Source organism: Octopus bimaculoides, chromosome 9, assembly GCF_046866305.1.
Source record: "Octopus bimaculoides isolate indiv1 chromosome 9, ASM4686630v1, whole genome shotgun sequence".
NCBI lineage: Eukaryota > Metazoa > Mollusca > Cephalopoda > Octopoda > Octopodidae > Octopus > Octopus bimaculoides.
In genome coordinates, this window is record NC_142936.1 from 63,021,433 (window position 1) to 63,046,432 (window position 25,000).

A 25,000-nucleotide genomic window follows, 5' to 3' on the forward strand; every position below is an offset into this window, starting at 1 on the left:
ATGTATGTATGCATGTGTGTATATATGTATGTATGTATGTATTTTCTCAATATATACATATAACGCGGAAAAATATATAAATAGTTAGCAGGGTAGCAAAATTTCACCTAAGTGCCAAGGATGTTACCGCCTACTTATAAACGTAGGAATTCCAGGGTTTAGTGAAATGATTTTAGATTACATAAATGAATTTAAAAATGGAGTTCTTCCGACATATGTTTTGAAGAAAGCATTGGTATTATTCCTGAGGGAATAAAATAATGTAAAACAATGTAATTGTCTCGTCAGGGAAAACAGAGAAACAAAACACATCAATAAGCCTTTTTAACGGAATGTGATTATCCGGTATATGATGAAGGGAACGCTGGCAAGTTTTCTTTTTTTTAATCCGTTAATCGACTTAACGACAAAGGCAATTTAGAGAGTGGGAAGTAGGAGAAAAAAAGAAATGAACAGAAAATTAATAGTGAAGAAATATAGTGCAATAGGTTTGCGGAAATAAACTTAAAGGCGTGTAAATAGATATGTGTAGTGGAAATGAAACGTAAGAAGACAGTTAAAAGTCGAATTTTATGGATTGGTAAGTAAGTCGTAAGGTTGGGTTATTAAAAACATTTGGCTTGTGATCGTTTAAGATAAAGCAAGGCTGTTTGGGATCAAGAGGTTCAGTCCTTATCTGTGAGTCATATTTCTCCATAATTTTCTTAGCCTCCATATAATTCTTCTGTATTTCTTTTCTAAGCAATTCTAGGTAGTAATCCTCGGTAAGTCTGTATAAGTTCTTTGAATTATCAGATTAAGCCCGTATCTCATCGATATTATGAATTTCTTTGGTGATATTGTGAAAATACCCCAGATGCTTATTCGTTAAGGGTGAACGATGGAATTTCACATTCCTCACGATAGTCCAGAGATAATCTTTAAACTATTTCAATCTTGGTTCAGGTGGATGATGGTTTTTAGATTTAAACCATTCCTTGAATTCAGAAGCTTAGAGTGTTAGAAGGTTGTTTCATGTCTTTATTATCAAAGAAGTAAGCAAGCCATCTAATACGGTTAATAAAGGTGTTTGTCTTACTAATGTGTTGGCTAAGGAAAACCTTCCTTGGGGGAATGGGTATAACCTTAAGAGATGCGTTTATATCAAATAACTCCATATGTAGTAAGTAGTTTATTTGCAGGTTGTATAGAAACCTGGTTGAGGTGTATATAAATGTATGCGTATTTTTTGATGTGTATAAATAACACGGAAACATATATAAATAGTTACAAGGGTAGCAACATTTCACGTAAATCCATTTCTTAATTTCTCTCTCTCACCTTCTCTCTCTATACACACACACACACACACACACACACACACACACACACTCATATATATATATATATATATATATATATATATATATATATATATATATATATATATATATATATATATATATATATATATATATATACATATACTTTATTTAAAAGCAGCAGAAATATAACAAAAAAAACTGTTACTCTGAGTTTCACGTTCCCGTTCATCGGACAGTTCTAACAAAACTGTCCGATGAACGGGAACGTGAAACTCAGAGTAACGGTTTTTTTGTTATATTTCTGCTGCTTTTAAATAAAGCATATTACTCTACCTCTGGTATTTGAGTACTCTTTTTTCCACCTTGTTGCACATTTCATGTGCTTACTCCGGTATATATATATATATATATATATATATATAAAATCTATATTTATCCCGTCACCAACTTTGTTTATAGTCTATGACTATGCACTGATGTTTGTTAATCGGAGGCAATCTTCGAGGTCTTTCTAATCTATTGTATATTAGAGATGAATTCGATATACTCAATTCATTTTATATATGCCAAAGAGAATAGATAAATTTATAAATATCTCACCTATTTCATCGATAAAAGATGTAACTGTCATGACTGTAACAGTTAATGAATAAAGTCATGATTTTGTTGAGTCACCTTTGCATGTTGCATAACTGTACTTTCTCATGAATACAAGGGCAAAACAACCCCTTTTAGAAATATCACTATAGAACATTCGACAAAGTTGAAGCACGATAAAACATTGGAGAGGGATAGAAAGAAAAAAGTAAAACAAGAACGCAGTGATTTAATGTTGCTTTTTTGTTATTAAATATTATTTAAATCTCCCATAGACTTGTATTGCAGAAACCATTCTACTTTAAATATTTTCGGTTTTAAACTGCATTTTGCGTTTCGTTTTTCTTCTTCTCATCTTCATTTGCCTACATTTGTTTGTTCTATACAAAAGTCGAGTTGTTTAGATTGAAATTCTGATGCCGTCATTACTTTATTTTGACCTATCAAATAAAATTCAATAACTCATCGGCAATTTTCAGGCTATTTCAGTATGGTAATTTGCGTGTAGAAATTCAAATAATATCACAATAATGATTCAGCGTTGTTTAGACAATCGGATTATTTTGTAGTGATATTTTCTTCTGATTGATTGCTCCCAACAGAATTTAGGCATAGCACTCCTTATTCTAGAAAATGCAATGTTTTAGCTAGTTTGAAAATATATTGATGTGATGAATATCCACTTCCTCCATCTGTACAGGGAGTCGACAATGTGTGCTTTCGAAAATGTAATAGACAGACCAGAATTAGCAAGTGGTAAATGCATATTTGTGTGCATATATGTATATCTGTATGTGCATATATAAAATTGTATATATATATTTGTTTGTGTGTGTATATGAATGTATGTAATAATATATATGTGCATGTGTAGGGAGAGAGAGATGGGGAGATAAAGGATATAGAGATGATAGACAGAGAATAAAAAAGTGAAAAAGAGATGATATGCAGAGACAGAGCGAATTAAAAAGGGGATAACATTCTGAGAAATATATTTAATCGAACGAGGCATTAGTGCAACAATTTCAACCTCTGCTACGGAGAACATTTCAGAATGTTGCTAATATAAGTTTATCTGTATATGGAACTGAAACCCTTGTAGATCTTATTCGTATAAAACATCACTTCGGTCTTACAAACTCATACCTTACTCAAACAGCTTTCCCTGAAATAAAGTAGGAACTTTTCCATAACCTTTTACATCAAGCTTATGACAGAAAGAAATCTATAAGAATTGTAATTTTGAAGGAGAGTGAAAGAGAGAGGGAGAGAGAGAAAGGGAGTTTGTGAGAGAAAGAAAGAAAGGCAGTGTTTGTGTGTGTGACAGAGAGAGAGAAGGGGGATGTTTATGTGTGTGAATGAGAAAGAAGGAGAGTGATTGTGTTTGTGTGTGAGAGAGGGGAGAGGGAGAGAGAGAGAGAGGGCATAGGAAGTTATCGTCTCCTCTAGTTCCTGTATCGCTAACTTACATTTTTGTATATAAGACAATGACAGTGTGTATCGGCTCATATCACTTATGGAAAAATGTACAGCCTAGCCAATTGATCTATTGGAAATATGGTCCAAATGCACCTCAAATTACATTTAGCTCTTTCAGCTATTATTTTCGGTAATTACGTTTATGATATGCAAATATTATACCCTTAAGGAAAAATTTTTAAAAAGAGAGAACAAAACAATAAATAAACATCATTACCTTACAGCTGTTTCTGTATAAGATGCAACGGCCCCATACATGAGTACCTGAATAACACGCTCTAGCTCCATGGGAGGCCCCGAGTATGAAGTGCAATTTATCTCAATTTCTTATTACCACGCTATACTCCTCTAACCTTTCGTTCTGAAGCTTACGCATATTGAGTTATTCACCAAGTTGTTTGTCTCACAATAAGTTAGCGAAATATTAGAGCACACACCCAAACAAACGCACACATATATACACACATATATGTATGTCGTTATATATATATGTGTGTGTGTGTGTGTGTGTATTTATAACAATCATTCTATCTATCTATCTATCTTATTAAAAAAAATTTTTTTATTGTCATAAGGGGCTAAACATAGAGGTAACAAGCACGGACAGACAAACGGATTCAGTCGATTACATCGACACCAGTGCGTAACTGGTACTTTACTCATCGACCCAGAAAGGATGAAAAGCAACGTCGACCTCGGCGGAATTTTAATTTAGAACGTAACGGCAGACGAAATACCGCTATGCATTTCACCCGCCGTGTTATCTATCTATCCATCAGTCTCTCTCTCTCTCTCTCTCTCTCTCTCTCTCTCTCTCTCTCTCTCTTTATATATATATATATATATATATATACATATACATATATATGTGTGTGTGTGTGTATGTGTGTGTGTGTGTGTGTGTGTGTGTGTGTGTGTGTGTGTGTGTGTGTGTGTGTGTGTACACGATTCTAAACGAAGAGAAAACCCCAAGGCAGTAGTGTTTACTTTATTGTTTTCAGTTTTTCTTAATCTTCTGCTACATCAAACTTCATTTGCTGAGTATTTTTCTATTTTCATTTACCGACAAAAAATGTTTAAGACATGTTTTGTAGATGGAGAAATCATTTTTTTGTAGTTATAACTATATCTAATTCCCTTCTTGGAAAATTGAAACGATAACATAATGTTCTGCATTTCCTTGTTTCTCAGCTCCCTACCGCCGTGATTTCACGACTCCCTTTAGGAATTCGTGAATAAATATATCGACTTTAAGTTACTACAAATATGGAAACTATTGATTCTGCTCAACAATATTAACTATGTTGAAAATGATTGCATAGTAACTTTCCAGCATGCCATTCAAAATTCAATAAAATCTTTTTTTATTTGTATTTGATATCCGTAAATAAACAATAATTGCGTTTTACTTTTAATTCATACTCTATCCAAAATATCTGAAGGTTTTTTTTTTAAGATACTGAAAGTTTTATACCAATTGGATAAGAAATATGTTTCTAAAAAAGTTTTGTCACAGAACCTGTTTAATATGCGTAAATCATGAGGCAGGAAAGAAGCTAAAAATAAAACAGATGCAAAAAAATTATGTTAACCACAGCAAAATATGTTTTTTTCTCTGGGAAACGAGCAACCAGTATTCCATGATGTAAATAAAGTTCCCCTTTCAGCAGATAAAAATGATGCTACGGGTATAACGATTGCATGTATGCGCAAGTTCGAATTTTGATAATTACGCATATGCAACGTTCTACGTCTGTATATTACTTAGCCTGAATACTTATTTTAAGACCCTAATGGCATAAACACAACAACTCGGGTATCGAATGCAAACCTTTGTATTTACTGTTCTTTTTATTGATGTTCAGAAATCACGATATCACGTCCCACAAAGTTAAGCTGCGCTGATATGAAGTAAATAAGGAAAAGGAAAAAAAATGAGGTAGAACCAATCAGTTAAAGGACTTTATGACATAGCAAGCAATACCCCTGAGCAAAATACGTAAGTTTTTCTTAGTTTCAGAAAATTCCAAATAGATTTTTTTTTGTTACCTTAAAATGAGGAATTTTTTGAAGAAAAAATGCAGATAAAATTAATGCATTATATCAGAATAAAATACGTATTCATCCAAAATGCATGAAACAAACAATACTGTGATGGATAATGTTAATATTAGAGAATATTCATCATAAGTATTGGTATAAATACAAAATATTTTTTTGTAGTTAATGTTTGATGACGCTGTTAGGAATACAATATTCTAAAATCCCATTTTTCACCAATGTTAAGTGTAAGTGTTGTCGGCGTAAGTATTAAAGTAGTATCGAATGAGTTCAAAAATGAAAAATTGGAAGGCTACAGATTTGTTTTTTTTTATTTTCTCCACACGAATAAAGGATGGCGTTCTATTCGTTTACGTTGTCATCCTTCTGAAGAATATGACACTGATAATAATAATAATAATAATAATAATAATAATAATAATAATATTAATAATAATAAAGCGCAATAAATTGGTTTCCCTATCACAACAGATTTGTGCCTAAATAATAACAATAGGCAATAAGCTCCATTACAAGCGTAACGTATTGGTACGATAAAGGTCTATTTGAACTTCTCATACGGTCGAACAACTGATGTTGAAATACTGCCAATCATTCCTATTATACTGTTGATGCAAGTTGCCTACACTAACCCATCAGAAGCAATAACATCGCTTTTTGTTATAATTGATTGTTCGGCATCCTTTTGTGTAAATATTCTATGACTTCTCTATTCGTACGTATTTCTTCACTGTGAGTGCTTGTTTAAACTATAAAAAAAAATTCAGCCTATTAAAGCTGTTTAATTCTTTACTCATATTGTTAAAAGAACAATCGATCAAAGTTAAGTTTCTCTCACTTGTCATGGTTTCAACTGTCAATTGTTAGACATACCAGATTGAAAATCGAATAAACCAACTGACATATCTCTATAAAACTACTAGTGTTCAGTCTCAATTGATGTATTTCATCCGTTCTTGTAAGGCGGACAAACTTTAAGTAATAGTGAAAGCTATTATGAGATACTTTTACGGATACAAGAGTTAAGTTATCTGATAATTATGTTTAGAAAAAAGTATTTTGTTTGATATCTGTTTTAAGATAAGTTTACATAAGCGGCATGGTATTCTTCATAATAACATGAATCTTACAGAACCTCATTTCCTACTTCTAAAAATATATTTGTTATCGAAGTAATACAAAAGAATATGCGCGAGTTCAAATTTACAAACGTAATTCAGTAACTCAGCACTAAGGAGTATTGTATAAATTCTTTATTTATGTACGTAAGATATGTTAGAAAACGTATGGATGCACAGGAGTACGAGTTACCACGGAAAAAAATTGCATGATAGGAGAACTATAAATTTTGTAAAAGACGGGAGAACAGCCAAATAATTTTACTGCACAAAAATGCCCAGCCGAAATACATGTGTCCAATTATCTTGGTATTAAAGGCGATAATGTTTTTAAACATCGTTCTGCTATAACAACGTGAGCAACTCCAGTTTTTTTTATGTTTATAACAGAAAAACAAATCACAAGTTTGTTTATATTAACGGAGCTCTCATGTACACACACGGCATAACATTTATTCACATACATCTACACACACACACAAACTTACATGCACTATTACCCCATACATCTTTTTAGGGACTCTAACTCCAGCGGGAGAAGTGTGATATTTTTTAAATCAGAGTTAAATGTGAAATACACCGACAGGGATGTAAAAACACTACATAACGCCGATGACATCAAAGAAATATTAAAAAAATTTCACTGTCCTGTCACTGTCCTGCCACTTCACAATAGGCACTTTCAGATTTCCTTCGATTGCAAAGTAAATACAATTTACTACTAGTTAAAATAGTGAGCAGGTATTATGATTATATTCATATAGCTTGATGCACTCAGCAATTCTCCTGTTTTTTTTGTTTTGTTTTACTAATAGTGCTATTCGTTTTTGCCCAGTTGACCACTAACCAAGTAATCTTATAATTATTTTGTTTACTGAATTATATCTTCCAGCTTGTCATTTTGTTGTAGTATAAATCGATTCTTATTTCTAGCATGCCAAGCAAAAGCAGCTTTTTCTCTAGTGTCTCTTTTTGTGGCGGTAGATATTTGTATAGTTAAGCAATAAAAATGAACAATATGATTCAAATAGTGGTGAGAGGGAGAGATAAATATTTATTTCTAAATAAGAAAAATAAATCGGCGATATATGAGGAGATATATATTACAATAAATTTATATTTAATATAAAAGCTATAAGAAATCGGATATTGAGACGAAAAGATCGCTCAGATAATGTTAGACATTAAACTGAATCTTCGATCCTAAACTCTTTCGTGGATCAACTATTTTGTTCCGTATCTTCATATTTTTAATGCAACCGGAAACCGGAGTGAGGTTTTACTTTCGATTTAATTGCTTTTCTCGTTTGAACGAAGTCTTTCAACTCACTATATTATATATTGTATTTGGTTTTAATACGATGAACGACTGCCTGATGAATTTTCAATCGTCTTTACTGTTGATAATAATAATCAGGGTCGTTGCCTTCTCTCTAATTCCATATATAAATCGATTGATCTAGTAGTTATCAGCAGATGAATTTACTTCGTTGAGGAGGATTCATAATGAAACATGTTCTTTGCTTTAAAAATTCCGTTTTAAAGGTACGATCCACTTTTATCTTCATTGTCCAAAATTTTCCATCAGCCTATCTTATTAAAGTCAATTACCTGTTGAATATACTGAAGGTTATATATAAATGTGTGTGTGTGTGTGAGACTCTGTGTGTGTGTGTGTGTGTGTGTGTGTGTGTGTGTGTGTGTGTGTGTGTGTGTGCGTGTGTCTGCGTATTAATTCTACTGATTACTTCGAAATTATTGGAGGACAATATACTGTTATACATGTGCAGTACTACCATATCACACACACACACACACACACACACACACACACACACACACACACACACACACACACACACACACACACATACTCATATAGAAATATACATATGTATTTTATCCTGCATAGGTTCAAATGTAGTTTTTATTAACGCATATACATTTTCTCTCTCAGTATATGGTTTACCAAGTGTTTCAATCATAAAGCAATTTTCCACGGTGATATACTGTTCCGATATACATAAAAGGGAATAAAGATAAAGCACCAGTTATGAATATAATGATTATTACATGCGATACTATTCATGCCAACCAACATAAAGTATACTTGTTAAATACGTACTTGTACAAATCTTAGCTTATAGCCGAATCGCTTCATTTCTATCATTATTTGCAGTCAAAACGCTAAAACCTGAATTCATATAGATTCACATTTTAACTCTTCATGTGTATAATTTCTCTGTTACTATATATTTACGAACTAGAAATTTCTCTTATTATCGCTTCATTTACCTCCAGGCTACCATTATCTATCCATACTTTTACAGCTTTTATACTTGAGTAATCTCCAGAGAAGGATCTAAAGTAAAATGCAAGCTTCTAGCTAAACAATTCCTTGTTAAAGGAAATTTCCCATACCAGTTCTCCAGATATCTTCACGGGATGATGAATACCATACCCTAATAAATATATGTATATTGGCAGGAATTAATATTTCAATATCGCATTATATAAATAACAACTTAGTTGGTTGTAAGTTACAACGGGTCAGTGACATTATATTTACGAAGGTGAGTGTAGCATGTAAGTTTCAGTTTAACTCAGGCAAATCAACTACCAACAGATATTTTTGCGTACAGGCAAACATATCTGTTCATTGCTTCTCACACTAGCCTAAACATTATTTGCTGACCCTAAACCGACAAAATATGAACACAGATGGACATACATACCTATAGATACATTTGTGTATACAAACGTATGCATGGTTGAGTGCGTTTAAGATTAAAATATCTGAAGTTACACATATATAAGTGACGAATTGGCAGGGTATGTAGAGTGCGAAATGCGGGAGTTACTAGTGCATCGAACGAATGACTTTTAGGGTTAGTATTTTTTTCTGAGATTGAAAACCTCCAATCTCAAATTTGTCTTTCTATTTTATGGTGACTATACATGATTTGCTACTATAGGAAGGAGCATTGGCCGAAACGTTATGATATCACAAGGGAAGCCTTGTGATGTTCGTTGTGGCTGTTTGTGCTGTGAGTTTAACAGTACGCAGCAGAATGTGTGTGTAGTAAGATTTATCCATCTTTCAATTCAACGTTCCTAAAAAGTGCCTGGGGTGTTTTAGCACATATAACTCTGTTGCAAGTATTTGGACCAATCCTACCGTTTGATCGTCCTCTCTCTCTCTCTTCCTTCCAGCAGACTGAGAGACATTTATTCTCTAATCAATAGAAAAATGAATTTAGAAATAAAGTTACGGCCATAGGTTAAGTAAAGTTTTTTTATTTCAGTTAATGGATTTCAGTTAATTTAAAGTCAGTTCATTTGAGAGTTACGTTTCTCTCTAAATTCCGCGAGGGCTCTGAAGCAGAGGAACTGCTTTTATTGCAAGTCTGAAAGAAAATTTATTCGCGTAATATTTTGTATGAAGAAGCGATCTGAATTGTACCACAGTCACTAAGAATATTTGACGACTATCGACAAAAATGGAGTAGCCCAACTGTTTCGCTGGTTGCTGAGAAAGTTCCGAGGTGAGTGATTTTAAGAAGTTAAGGACGTATAATTTCATTGCATAGCTATAAGCTCATTAACGGCATAAACATAACACTTTACAATTTCAATAATATATTCTTTGTGCCGATGTACGATACATGATATATCTGAGATTGCTAATGCACACTCACTCTACCACATACTACAAACACGGCCAGATCAACCCTTGGTTTTGCAAGATGATACTTATGGAAGCTGTCGCACGATGCAATCGAAAAAGGAAATAAGTGGTTACAAACGCAATTTTCCGAAACACGTAATTATACATCATTCCATCAATGTAAAGTTTTTTTTATTGTAATTTTTTTATTGTAATTTTTTTATTTACTCTAAGATAACTTTCATTTTCATATGATAACATTTTTGGTCCTCACTTTTATACAAAAGAAAAGAGTGCAAGTTTACTGCAAGTATCCAAGTTAGATTGAATATATTTAATGTATTTCTCAAACCACCTCTAACTTGTACATTAGCTATCCACATTTCTCTGACATCTCTCGAGGGAGAATTTACGTGACCAGTATTTCAACAAGAAATAGCATTCAATTGCCGCATTATATTCGTCAAGAATCCACTTCAATATTGAGGTTTTGCACAACTCTTCTTAAAATACAATTGAAAAAATGTTATTTACATCGAGGTTGAACCTCGATAGTACGACAAGCACCGAATCATCTATTCTCCCTGCCGTTTTACGAAAATGTATTATCACTGTAAGTTTGACGAAGATTACGTCGGTTCAATTAACAATACCTATGGGAACTGTATCACCTATTTTACCTGTCGTTCTAAGAGAACGTATCATCATTGCAAGATTGACCACAGTTATATCAGTTTCTGCAGTTCTTGTTTTTCAGCTCCACAAAAAGTCTTCATAATTTGATTGCTTCAATAAGCATAGATTCTCCACGCAATGCTGCAATTCTTTAAATTTACGAACATTTCCTAATTAACACATTTTCTTACTTGGCGCAACTGTCAGCAAATGATGTCATAGAAATGAAATTAATTAGGCATAATTACAGCTGACTAGACAACTGATTATTATTAATTATATCCCAGTTGATAAATGATAATTTTCTAGACCACAAACGTGGGGAATTTCAATAGTCAACATAATAATGTTGAGTATTTCACTTATACTTTACTTTATTAACCTACAACGCATTTCGACATACTTGACATTGGCAGGATATGAAGAATGATGCACCGAAATATAGTTAGACGTACCTATTATAGCTGTCTTCTTTTCTAATCAAGAAAAGAATGACTGTATATTCACGTACACCATGATTTTGAAGTGAATATCTTGAAGTTAAATAGCCAAAGTACGGTGTTATCCATTATAAGTATTAGCTAACATGTTTCATTTTACTTTCAATCGAATGATAAGAAAGCAAATGGGGGTGAAGGAAGATATATGTTAGATATTTCATCTACTTTCTGTAAATTGTAAATTATCGCTCGATGTATATTTACCTAAATGGATATTAAAATTCAGAGGAAGACCAATTTGCTCATGAATATTCATGTGCTCTGCAGCAATAGTTCGGCCAATTGCTCCAAACCAATATTCAAGTAAGAACATACCAGTCATTGGTTTCAGTATTCTACTTGGCCACGTTTCCGTTTGGATGACTATAATTTGAATTCAGTTACTATTGCTAACGTAGAATTTATTTTAGTAATGAATTTAATTGATGATTTAGTAAGATTGCTTTAAAAGAATCTTACAATGTTTTGCATATGTATGAGTATGTTTCGGAAGAGAAAGTAATGCAAATGCCCTTATGACCTGCTTTATACATATAACTGAAAACGAATATCAAAGCTAAGTTGAACAGTAATAAGCAGTAGCATGCGCGTTGAAAACTATTTCTTGTACACTCTTGTGGTGATAAAAAAACCCACCTTAAGTATAAACTGGATTTAATTAAATTAACTATGCTTATTATGTCCTAATTTAGAAAATTGTACCAATATTAGAAAATATTTTATTGCCATTAAAAATTACTAAAATTGCAGAAATGAACTCCATTGATACAAAATTTAGATAAATATAGATGCAAAATGGTATTGATTTTTCGGAAAATCACATCTATATAAATGGTAAACATTAAGGATAATTACTCGTGTATTTAGATTTTTTCTTTTTTATTGTTGTTGTTGTGTAAGCTGCGACGATATATTGCGTTCCTAATAATGGAAATGGGTAATTTACAATTACGGAAGCAGAAATCATAACTAATTGAGAAAGTAAGTGTAATAAATAATTTTCATTAAAATGTCAATATTTTAACTTCGATGGTTAATTTTGACAAACAGGCGACATTTTGTTCTTTAAAATATTCACTTTTCCCTATCTCTCTCACTCTCCACTGACTGTCTCTCTATGCTTCTCTCTGTCTCTGTCTGTCTGCCCCTCTCTCTCTCTCTCTCTCTCTCTCTCTCTCTCTCTGGTTATGTTGAGGCCCAAATATTCTCCAGTTTCACTGGTCCCACTCCCGAACTATACGGTCGGTATATCGACGACTGTATCGGTGCCACCTCTCTCTCCCGCGAACATCTTGACTCGTTCCTCTCTTTCGTTCAATCTTTCCATCCTGCCCTCCACTTCTCCTGTACTGTCTCTGACACCTCTGTCCCCTTTCTCGACATTTCGGTCAGCATCCTCCACTCCGCCCTTAGCACCTCCATCCACTACAAACACACAGACTCACACTCCTATCTCAACTTCTCCTCCTCCCACCCTAGACACACAAAACTTTCCATCCCCTATTCCCAATTCCTCCGTCTACGCAGACTTTGTAGCGACAGCCATGACTTTGAGACTCAGTCTCAACTCATGGCTCACCACTTTAGCCTGCGTGGATATCCACCCACCACCATCCACACCGCCCTTGCCAGAGCACGTTCTGTGGACCGTGCATCTGCTCTCTCCCCCCGAACCCGCCCTGCCGTTTCCCGCCTCCCTTTTCCCCTCACCTACCATCCCACCACCCTACCCCTCCAACGCTCCATTCTCCGAGCTTTTCGGCGCCTCCAGTCCGACCCCTCCACCTCCCACATCTTCCCTAATCGACCCCTCCCCTCCTTCAAACGAGCCCACAACCTACGGGACCTCTTGGTCCACAGCTTCTTCCCCAACCCAACCTCCCAACCTGGCTCTTTCCCCTGCTCCCGTCCACGCTGCCGCACTTGCCCTTACCTCTCCAACACCACCCTCCTCACCAGCACCCATCACCGACCCTATCGCATCACCGACTCCTTCACCTGCACGTCTACCAACATCATATATTGCCTCTCCTGCTCTCTCTGCCAATCCCTGTACATCGGACAAACGGGGCGGCGCCTGGCCGACCGATTCGCGGAACACCTCCGAGATATCAACGTCGGCAATGACACCCCGGTGTCACGCCACTTCCGTTCTGCCGGCCACTCCTTGCGGCAACACCTGTCGGTGTTTGGATTGTCCATGCACAGGGGCCATCCGGACTCCCGTTTGCGCCGTGAACAGGGATTAATCTTCTATCTTCGCTCCTTTGCGCCACATGGGCTCAACTCCCCTCCACTCTTCATCTAACCCCCTCCTCCTGTCTCTCTCCCCCACCCTCCCTCCTACCACCCATCTCTCCCCTCCCCCACCTCCTGCTCCGACTCCTACTTCTTTGTACCTCTCTTCATACTTCTCTCCACTCCCACTTCTCTTCACCCCTACTCTTTCTCTCCTCTCTCTTACTCTCTCTCACTCTCTTCTCTCGTACTTCCCCCCCTCTCCCGTACCCCCCCCCCTCTCACTCTTACTCTCTACACTCTTACTCTCCTACTCTCTACACTCTTACTCTCTTACTCTCTCACCCTTACTCTCTACACTCTTACTCTCTTACTCTCTCACCCTTACTCTCTCACTCTCTTCCCCTCTCTCTCATTCTCTTTCTCTTCCTTTCTTCTTCCCCCCCATACCCCTCTTCCCTCTCTCTCACTCTCTTTCTCTTCCTCTCTTTCTCTTCCTCTCTTTCTCCCCCCATACCCACCTTCCCCCTCTCTCAATCCCCCTTCCCTCTCTTATACCCACCCTCTCTCCTCTCTTCCTCTCCCCTCCCATACCCATCTTCCCCCTCTCTTACATCCACCTTCCCCTTCTCCCTCCTCGTCAACACCCCTCATAAGCTCATCCCACCACACCCCAACACACTCCTACTCTACCTTCCCACTCCACCCCATCCAATTCCTTACACCCACCACCCACCCCTACCCACATACCCCACCCTACCCACATACCCCTACCTCTACCCCACACTCCACCCATGCCTTCCCCACCTCCCAACACCCTCACATCACACCACACCAATACCCTTGCATCACACCACGCACACCACACCAATACCCTCGCATCACACCACGCACACACCACGCACACACTACAACTGACCAACTACTTTCTTCCTTTCTCCCTTCCCCCATTTTCACACTACATACGTCAAGATCACCAGCAGTCTACCTCCCACACACAGCCCCTCGTTCCCGATCACCGTTTGTTATCTCCCCCTTTCTTAGCTCTCCTGAAATAAGAATTTCTCACTTCCGGTCAGTCATTGTTATGATCGGCCATTATTATGATTGACCGTTGACTGAACACTATTCAATTTTTTTTCTCCGTGTTTTTCTCCTTGTCTCCGTATTCTTTCTGTTGAAGAGCGTAGCTCGAAACGTCAAAGACTTTCCGTATTCCCGAGCGTCATACTAATATATACTTTTGTTATTTACACCACCTGTCCTCGTCTGTTGTTATTTTTTGTATATTCTCCCATATATATATATATATATATATATATATATATATAAATGTATATCAGGTGTACTCTTTAACAAAATATATTCAGGTACAATGTGTAACTACAAATAGCGATGTTGCAAAATCACTAGAGTGTATGACTGCTTGACTTGCACCATTTCTGTCGAGTTCAACATTATCTTTTTTGTTTTCAATGTTATTAAAACTACTTGGCATTCAAGAACAGATAATAAGCAACGTTATAAGAGCTTTTGATAAAACAATTCCGGTAATGTGTACCGACGCTTTATGTTTAAACACGGACGGAAGAGGCATCAAAACTTGTCTGTCTGTAATTGAGGAGATGGTTGGTTGTAAAACATATCAAATGAAGTTACAAACAAACACTTTTGTACAGTCGCGAAAAACCTTCTTTGACATTTCCATAGCTTTCTTGAAGTCTAAGTAGGTCATTGGAAGACCTAAAGTTCGTAGGAGCGGTGAGCCTGCAGTACATTTTCAAGAGAATCGAAATGAGAATATTTAACAATGAAACAATTGATTATACTCATTAAGGGAAATCTTTGATTCATCAAATGCATACGTACGCACACACCTACACATATTTACACGCATACACACACAAAGACCCCCCATATATATATTTATATGAGTGAGTATGCGTAATATCTAAATATATGTACAAATATAATATTCAATATGAATATATATTATAAATATATAAAATTCACGCAAAACACGCACGCACACACGCGCACTCACATATACACAAGCACACAAATAATAAGTTTGCATTCCGATATACACCTTGTAGTGTGCTGTTTAAAGCATGTTCACAGCATTCGGTTAACTTATGTCGTAAAAAGGCTGGGTTATTTCAGGAATTCCTTTGTGCACCGGTACCTCGCAGGTAAGATAGAGTACAAACAATTGTGGTGCACCATAGGCGCACATGTATCTCCTCAGGAGACTATACAAGGAAACGGGTAACCTTTTGATAAGTCACCTGAGCAGACACATCCGTACACAAGATGCACCACAAGTGTTTGTACAGATCTCACCTGCGAGGTACCGGTGCACGATGGGTCGAAAATGGTGAATACAAATTTTCGTGAGTTTAGTTTTCTTTCTTTCACATACATATATACATACACACATACATACATACATACATACATACATACATACATACGGAAATACATGCATACGTACATACATATTTATGTATGTGTGTAAGTATGTATGCATGTATGTATGTATGTATGTATGTATGTATGTGTGCAATCTGTGAGTGGAACAGTACAATTATGCAAACTTCTCTCAAGTTTCAAATGTGAATGTGTCTGTGTGAACTACATCCCAAAGTTGGAACCTTGTATCTTTGTTTGAAACCGGCGCCCTCCTCAGTGGAAAATTTACAATAATTAAGAAATAGAAGAGACACACATACGTGTATTTAATCCACAGGCATATGTTCGTCGAGAAGACAGTAATCCTTAGATTGTTTAACGAAATACATGTCTGAAAATCCGACTTTTTATAATTACACAAATATGTGGAGAGAGCAACTCACTATTATATCAACTTATACTTGTTTCATCTGAAATCAAAGCTGTCAATTTTATCATATCATGCAATAATATATACAATTCCTGAGATGATAGTAAGATAACTAACTCATGCGAGTATGCTATGGTGCTTTTTCAATGGTTATATATATTATTGCATACATACATGTATACATACATATGTATCTATATAAATGGTTATCTTAAGAATACATTCTCCCTTTGTGTGTGTGTCCGCGTGTGTGTGCGTGCGCACGTATATATATATATATATATATATATATACATACGTGTGCACACACACACACACATACAAGCACAAAAAGAGAATATATAAAAAAGATATATATGTATATATATATATATATATATATATATATATATATATATATATATATATATATATATATATATATATATGTATATATATATATATGTATATGCATATATATATATATATATGTGTATATATATATATATATATATATATATATATATATATATATATATATAGGTCAACACATACATTCAAATCAGGATGGAATAAATAGAACTCGAATAGCAAAAGTACTGTGCTTTTATTAAAGCAGCAAATGTATCATAAAACTCAGTTTCACGTTTCCTTTCGTTGCACAGTTGTGTTAGCGTGGGGGTGTGGTGTGGTGGGGTGTTATCTGTGTGTGTTTTATGTGTGTGTTGTGTGCGTTTTGTGTGTGTTGTGTGCGCTGTGTGTATGTTGTGTGATGTGTGTGTGACGTGTGTGTCTGACTGTTTGTATTTATATATATACTGATCACCGGTGTGAATATTGATTTCTTTGATTCACTTGTTGATGAGATGAGTGAATGTTAATATGCTTTCAAAACGTCTGAGGTTTCATTCATTCTAGGTTATTATATTTCATCTCTCAGAAGAAAAGCTTTACGAACTTTTGCTGCACACTTATAACACAGACCAACAAAAACAAAGAATATTTTACACTATATACCATTTGTGGTGAACTGGTGTGAACGTGTAGAAATACAATGATAATAAGAACTCTAAACAGAGAAATCATCAATTAGAGTTCGAGTTTAAGCAGAAACATTATGTTTTCTATGAACAAACAATACAGTGAAATATATGGAATTTAAATTATTTGTAAAAATGCAAATACGAAACAATAATTTTACCTTGGTTTTTATAAAGTGTATGATTTCCGACTTTTAATCCTCTCATTTCAAACTGAGTCATCGTGACATCGGTAACTTCCACAGAATTTGAACCGTGGGCCCATATATAGATTATATCATCAGTACTGTATCCAACTGAAAAAAAAAATGAAATGTAAGTAGGTATTGTAGAATATATATAAATGGAACAGGTATCAGTTTTTAATATTGGGACAAGAACAGCAAAGTAGGGGGGGGAGATGGCAAGTCGATTACATCACCCCCAGTACTCGACTGGTACTTATTTTATCAAGACCAAAGTTATGAAAGATAAAGTCGACATTGGCGTAATTCGAAATCTGAATGGAAGGACGGACTGAATACCACTAAGCACTTTACCCGGCATGTTAACGTCTCTGCTAGCTCTCTGCCTTTTAAATGGGACAGATATGAAATAGAGATCTATTTCAAGAGAAATAAGAAGGTTGACTACTTGGAAAATTATAATGTCGATAGATTCACTTGTTAATTATCTGCTAAAACTGGAGAAGACGTTATAAATTTATGTTTTTGGTAATCAAATTCCAGAAGATGACAGAATAACTATGCTAATTAGTTTACTGTGATGTCAAGAAATAAGACGTAACCGTTTGAGAACAGATGTCAGTCTGAAGATATTTCCTCTCAATGATTTTTTTTAGTGATCGTGTTTGAATTATATGTAACCTTAAGTGTAGATGCTGTGATTCAGGTTCGCTATTTTGTAGCATCTTAATTCAACATTATGCACATATACTTACATGCATATATGTATGTGTACATACACACAAATGTATACACTTATGTATAGATATAAAATACATCCTCATTCATACTCCTGATTCATATGATACTCTCCTTCACTGTAATTTTCTTTTCAACCTCTATTTATTTACCCCTTAGTACACCATTTATATTTACATTTTATCCGTTACCCAATAAAACAACTTATAACCCCCTAATCAGAGTATATGCCAATTTCAGCCATAAATTAATAGTCATTCTGCTGTGATGATTCTAAAATGTAACACATAAAAACCTAACAGTATATCTTTTTTCTTCCCCTCTGAAGAGATTTTGCCGAATATAATAATTTTAATAATTGCTGTTTAATCCTTGAGGTTTAATTGAAACAGCTGTAATGGTCAATGTTTAATTTTTGCAGATAACACATTTTTAAATGATATATCTCCATTTTCTTACTTTGCTTTTGATGATAACACACACACACACACGCACACACACACACACACACACACATACACACACACAGACACACACATATACATACAAAATGGGTCTCTTATAAAACTATTCCCAACGTAGAGTAACAGCCATACCAAGAATCCAACATACCTCCATCATCAGCTGCCATACATATATCACCATGGTTTCGACACCTGGTGGTGTCAACTGCACTAAAGTAAGTGTTGTTTGGGAACAAATATAACTTAGTTATCGCCATAGTTATCTGCATACCTTAGTTACCTCCATATTTATTCAATCTTAATTTTAGAGAGGCTTGAACACAGATATTATTAAATAAACTACAAGAAATAATCATATTAACACCATGTACAAAAAACAGTATCGGTAAATATATTCAATAAGTAAACCTATAACTAACTCCTAAATTACCAAACTACATAACAACCTAGCCCTTGAAGTCCATGCAGATAATATTCCCACCAGTCTTCCATAGTTATTGATATAGAAATGAAAGATTTTATATTCTATTCTTTCCGAAACAAAAACGATTGAACTTTAATAATATAACTAATTTTCAGTGAGATACACTATTTCATAACCCAAAAGTTAATAATTAAAACACTCCATACGTATTAAATATCTGCTATCCTTACATGGTTTCATCTTAAACTAATACCAGTAATTTAATAGATAATACTAAAATATAAATATAGAATATAGATATACAGATATATTGATATATATATATATATATATATATATATATATATATATATATATATATATATATATATATATATATATATATATATATATATATATATATATATATATATATATATATATATATACACGTGTGTGAGTAAGTGAGTGTTTCTATATAGAATATATATATATATATATATATATATACGTGTGTGAATAAGTGAGTATTTGTGTGTCTGTGTGCGTGTATACGTGTATACGTGTGTTTGTATGTATGACTATGCGTTTGTTTATGTGTGTGTGTGTGTGTGTGTGTGTGTATAGATATATACACAACATTAATCTACGTACACAAACACACGCACTTACATATGCATAATATATTTGTATATATATGTGTGTGTATTTTGAAAAGGTAAAATAAAAACAAGAATTTATTTCATATTTATTTAGAATGGAATGATAAGATACCGTTCTTTGTGTAAATAGTTGTGAGAATGTATCGATCTTGGTGAAAATATCCATTGCATTGATGCATTTTAATGGTGTAGAACTGGGAATTTAAAAAGAAATCGATAGGAACCGCTCGTTAAAAATTAATGGTAAAACGATTCTTATTTGAAGTTTAAATGAAATAATGTTTTTACGGTAGAAACTACATATAGTGTAAATTGTCCTAGTTTTATGATGCAGAAATGGAAATGATTCTCTAATTACAGTTTTATCAGAAATGTTAGCAAGATTTAGAAATTAGAAGAATTACCCTATGTAAATTAGTATAAATTAGGTTTAGTCTTAAGTTACTAACAAATAATATTATGACAAATTCGCTTACACGGCTTTCTCGAAATTTACTAGTTCACACGAAATGGAGAACATTATGTATTTCATTGCTTGACGTTTTACTCTATTTGAGGCTCTATAGTGTTCTAGTCGAGTCACGTTTCTCCCACATATTATTATTAATGTTTCCGTGCCGGGTAAAATGCTTAGTGGCATTTAGTCCATTTTACACTCTAATTTTAAATTCCGCCGAGGTCGATTTTGCCTTCCTTCTTTTCGGGGTCGGTAAAGTTAGTGCCAGTTGAGTAATAGGGTCAATGCAATCGACTTACTTCCATCCCGAATCGTGGGTTTTCTTGGCTTGTGCCAAAGTCTGAAACTAATATAAGGTGGCATTTGAATCCTAGATAAAATGCTTAGCGACCTTTCGTCCGTCTTTACCTTCTGTGTTCAAATGCCGTCAGGATCGATTTCAAATTTTATCATTTGGGGTCGATTAAGTAAGTACCAGCCCTTTCCTGAGATACTGACGAACGAATGTCAATGAATGAAATGTTGAGAACAATATATATATATGTATCTTCCCTCTTTGTAAATTATAAACCAACTGTTATACTCTTTCATTACTAAGGCTAATACAGTACTAATGTGTATTAAAATAAAGCGGAGAGATGGCAGAATCGTTAGTACTCCGGACGAACTGCTTAGTGGTAATTCGTCCGTCTTCACGTTCTCAGTTCAAATTTCACCAAGGACGATTTTGCCTTTTATCTTATCGAGATCGATAAATTAATTTCCAGTTGAGTATGGGTCGATGTAATCGACTTATTTGCTCCACCGAAATTGCGGGCACTGTGCCAAAATTTGAAATCAATATTATGTTTTGATGTTTCGTTTTCTTTATTTTATAGCATAACATATTTTAATCTATAAAATCAATTGGATTACATTTGTAGTTTCCATCACAGTTAATATTTTTTTCCCAAAACTACTTACTGAGAGCCATTAAACTTATCTGAAGACATAATCATTGATATATTTATAAAATCTACAATAATTCCGTATTATAGAGCTTCAGGTATGAGCGTAGCTAGGCCGGTGTATATTAGGAGTTTTATGATCGAAAGTAAGAATAAAATACCTCTGAAGATTGTTTAGAACTTTAGATATTATGCTTTGCGGTACATCCTATGATGTACAGTTCTCGGAATTTTAAGTTCCATCAGGGTCACAATTTACTTTCATCATTCTTTTGTCGATAAGTAAAATACTGTCTGACACCTCCTCCTTCTTCAGCTTCTTCTCCTTCTCCCCCTGTATTAATGGGTTACTATGTACCATAACAACACACATTGTGTTTCGTCCCTCGCAAATTTAAAATGCTTGAAAGACGGTCTGGCAATCCACTGAACAAAATCTGATATAAAACAGTTAAATTATCCAATGTGCAATAAAAAAATAAATAAATGCTGCTGATACTACTACTACTACTACTACTACTACTACTACTACTACTACTACTACTACTACTACTACTACTACTACTACTACTACTACTACTTTTGGATCCTCCTACATCAGTGTAGTCATGATAGTACTACTAACCAACATAAAATATAAATTTAAATGCCTATTGCGGATCTGACACAAACAGCAGATTTTGTGAACCACACAGTAAACTGCAAAAGCAGTTGCATTGATTTATTTCTCATAATGTTATAATAACAATTTTTAGTCGCAGTTAAATCTAGCGCCTGATATCAAGTTAATAAATAGTGAAGAAAAATTAATTCACTGCCGAGAAAAATCCGTATGGAAATGAAAAATACCAAACCGAATTTAAATTAAACTCGATAGTATTCTTCTCTCGGTTGCAATTGCTGACATTTTAACGTGTCAATATTAACTATTGCATCCGCTGTAAATATTAATTTCACTGACTAATTTCAAAATAATATCAGGCGTAGCTGTGTGGTAAGAAGCTTGCTTTCGAGCTGAGTCACACTGCATGGCTCCTTGGACAAGCGTTTTCTAATTTAGCCTCTGGTCGTACAAAGCCTTGTGATTGGGTTTCGTGGATGGAAAGTGAAAGAAGCCCATCGCACATGTACATACATATATATGTATGTGTATATGTATGTGTGTTTGCGCGTGTGTACACACGTACAAATCAAATTGTTACACATTTGCAAACCTTCAAATGTTATTGCTTGAGACATAAGCTAACCGGGTGGATTACAATTCCACCCGGTTAGCATATAAGTATAATCAATCATTATACTTATTTAAAATAGCTATCTATTTATAATACGAATTGTAATTGCATGGGGTATGATACATAGATGATTATTTTGGTTTGATATTACTGCTATTGAGCGCATGTATATAATTAAGGACAGTTACTTTCATATCAAGAATTTCGTATCAGCGATATCGTTAGATAGATTTCTAGTTTCATTGACATTTCCGTACCGGATTAAGGAATTACATCATTCATTTGAAAGGAACTGTAGATTAACGGGCCGGTTCAATGCATAAATAACTCTACCCAATGATACTCCAGCGATAAAAATTTATTTTTTAGGCGTACAATTTCTTAATATACATTTAGCATTTCATGACTGTGAGTTTTGTTCCCGTTTTCGTTACATTGCTACGTCTAGAATGACAATTTATCATGTAGAAAGTTCTCAACATCAAGATATTTGATAGTTGTTTAATAAAGCATCGCGGCATCGTTGCCTATATTCAAGTAATACAATGAGTTCAATACCAAATTATTTTCCAGAAACAAAGACTGAACATAGTGACACGAATGAAATGCACATATGTCAGTTTTTGTATAATACAATTCAAAAAATCTATAGACTGACGTATATACACAATGTTAACATATCGCAGCTGTTCTAGTCGTGTAATCTTTATTAAAAACAGTTATATTGATATTTGTAACATTAAAGATGCGATGGTATAAAAACAGTTTCGGGTGACAAGGCGGTATACATTTTATAATTTTTGTTAAGATTATTCCTTTCATACACTTTAATCAAATGTACAGCAAAAATATCGAATTGACATTTGCTTTCGAGAGTTGATGCGAACATTCAGAATATTTAAATTGTGTTTCTCTTTGAAATACTGAAATTTGTATATTACATCATGTACTTTTTAAGGAATTTTAAATAATTTGGATTTAGTTTCAATGCTTTTTCTTTCTTTAAAAAAGAAAGCATTCAATAAATCTAATCAGAAAACACCTACGCGCGCACGCACACACACACATAAACATACATATATATGCATGTACATGTGTATATATAGATATTTAGTTTTACCTATTAAACAACAAAAGAAGTACTCTACACGCACATATTAATACATACATATACATACATACATATATATATATTTGTATATATATATATATATGTATATATATATATATATATATATATATATATATATATATATATATATATATATATATATATATATAAAAATATATATATATATATATATATATATATATATATACACACATATAACATATACATACGTGTATTTATACATATACATACGTGTATTTATATGCATCTGCGTGAAGCTAACTTATTTATGTATAGACCATTCCCCCTATCTGCAGACTGGGTACCAGGTGGATGGAAGTTTTGCTCCACAAACTGTAGTAAAATGAGAACAAAATTATCCTCGTTTATGGTATACTCGAAGAGACAGTAGCAGCAATTATGATGTTCTAAGAAACCAAAACAATGTTAAAATCCCTGATGATGATAGAAGTTTTTTTTTAATATCAGAGCCAGAGTAATCTACCGGGGACACACTGACGCCTTTTCACTTTGTGATAACATTAGATCACACACATATATATATATATATATATATATATACACATATACACACATATAACATATACATACATACATATATATAAATATATGTGTGTGTGTGTGTGTGTGTGTGTGTGTGTGTGTGTGTGTATGTATTTATATGCATCTGCCTGAAGTTAACTTATTTATCTATAGACCATTCCTCCTATCTGCAGACTGGGTACCAGGTGGCTGGAAGTTTTGCTCCAGAAACTAGTAAAATTAGAATAAAATTATCCTAGCGTATGGTATCCTCGAGGAGACAGTAGCAGCAATTATGATGTTCTAAGACAACACCAAATCGATGTTAAAATCCTTGATGATGATAGAAGTATTTTTTTTTATATCAGAGCCAGAGCAATCTACCGGGGACACACTGACACCTTTTCACTTTGTGATCACATTAGATCACACTTGACAAGCTACACAGCTTCAGTTTCATACTCACGAAAATAAGATCGAGTGAACATTCACTTAAAACAAACAAAACAAAAAAAAATGATGTAGATTATGCCTTTCTGTCTGACACGAAATAAGACTCCATCCAATTACTTCATAATCAAGAATTAGTTGCACATGAAGTTCCACTACTCGTTATTGGTAGTAAAGCGAAATTCATTGCATGCAATCAATAAAGATCCATCCCCAACTTCAATGGTGATACAATTAATCAAGTTAATTATTTCACGTAACTCCGTTCTCAAAAAGGATGTGAAAACTCGAACAGACAAAGTATG

The 25,000-nt window shown here is 34.3% G+C and overlaps 1 protein-coding gene across 3 annotated transcripts in view; it reads right to left on the bottom strand.

The window, feature by feature from the left end:
- Nucleotides 1-25,000, bottom strand: part of LOC106873251 (gamma-aminobutyric acid receptor subunit alpha-5) — a 649,257-nt gene that overhangs the window by 113,943 nt on the left and 510,314 nt on the right. For all 3 annotated transcript variants that reach the window (XM_089357609.1, XM_052970713.2, XM_052970714.2), the window contains one exon: nt 17,662-17,796. In XM_089357609.1, the coding sequence (XP_089213735.1) occupies nt 17,662-17,796 (135 nt within the window). The remainder of the gene's footprint in view (nt 1-17,661; nt 17,797-25,000) is intronic.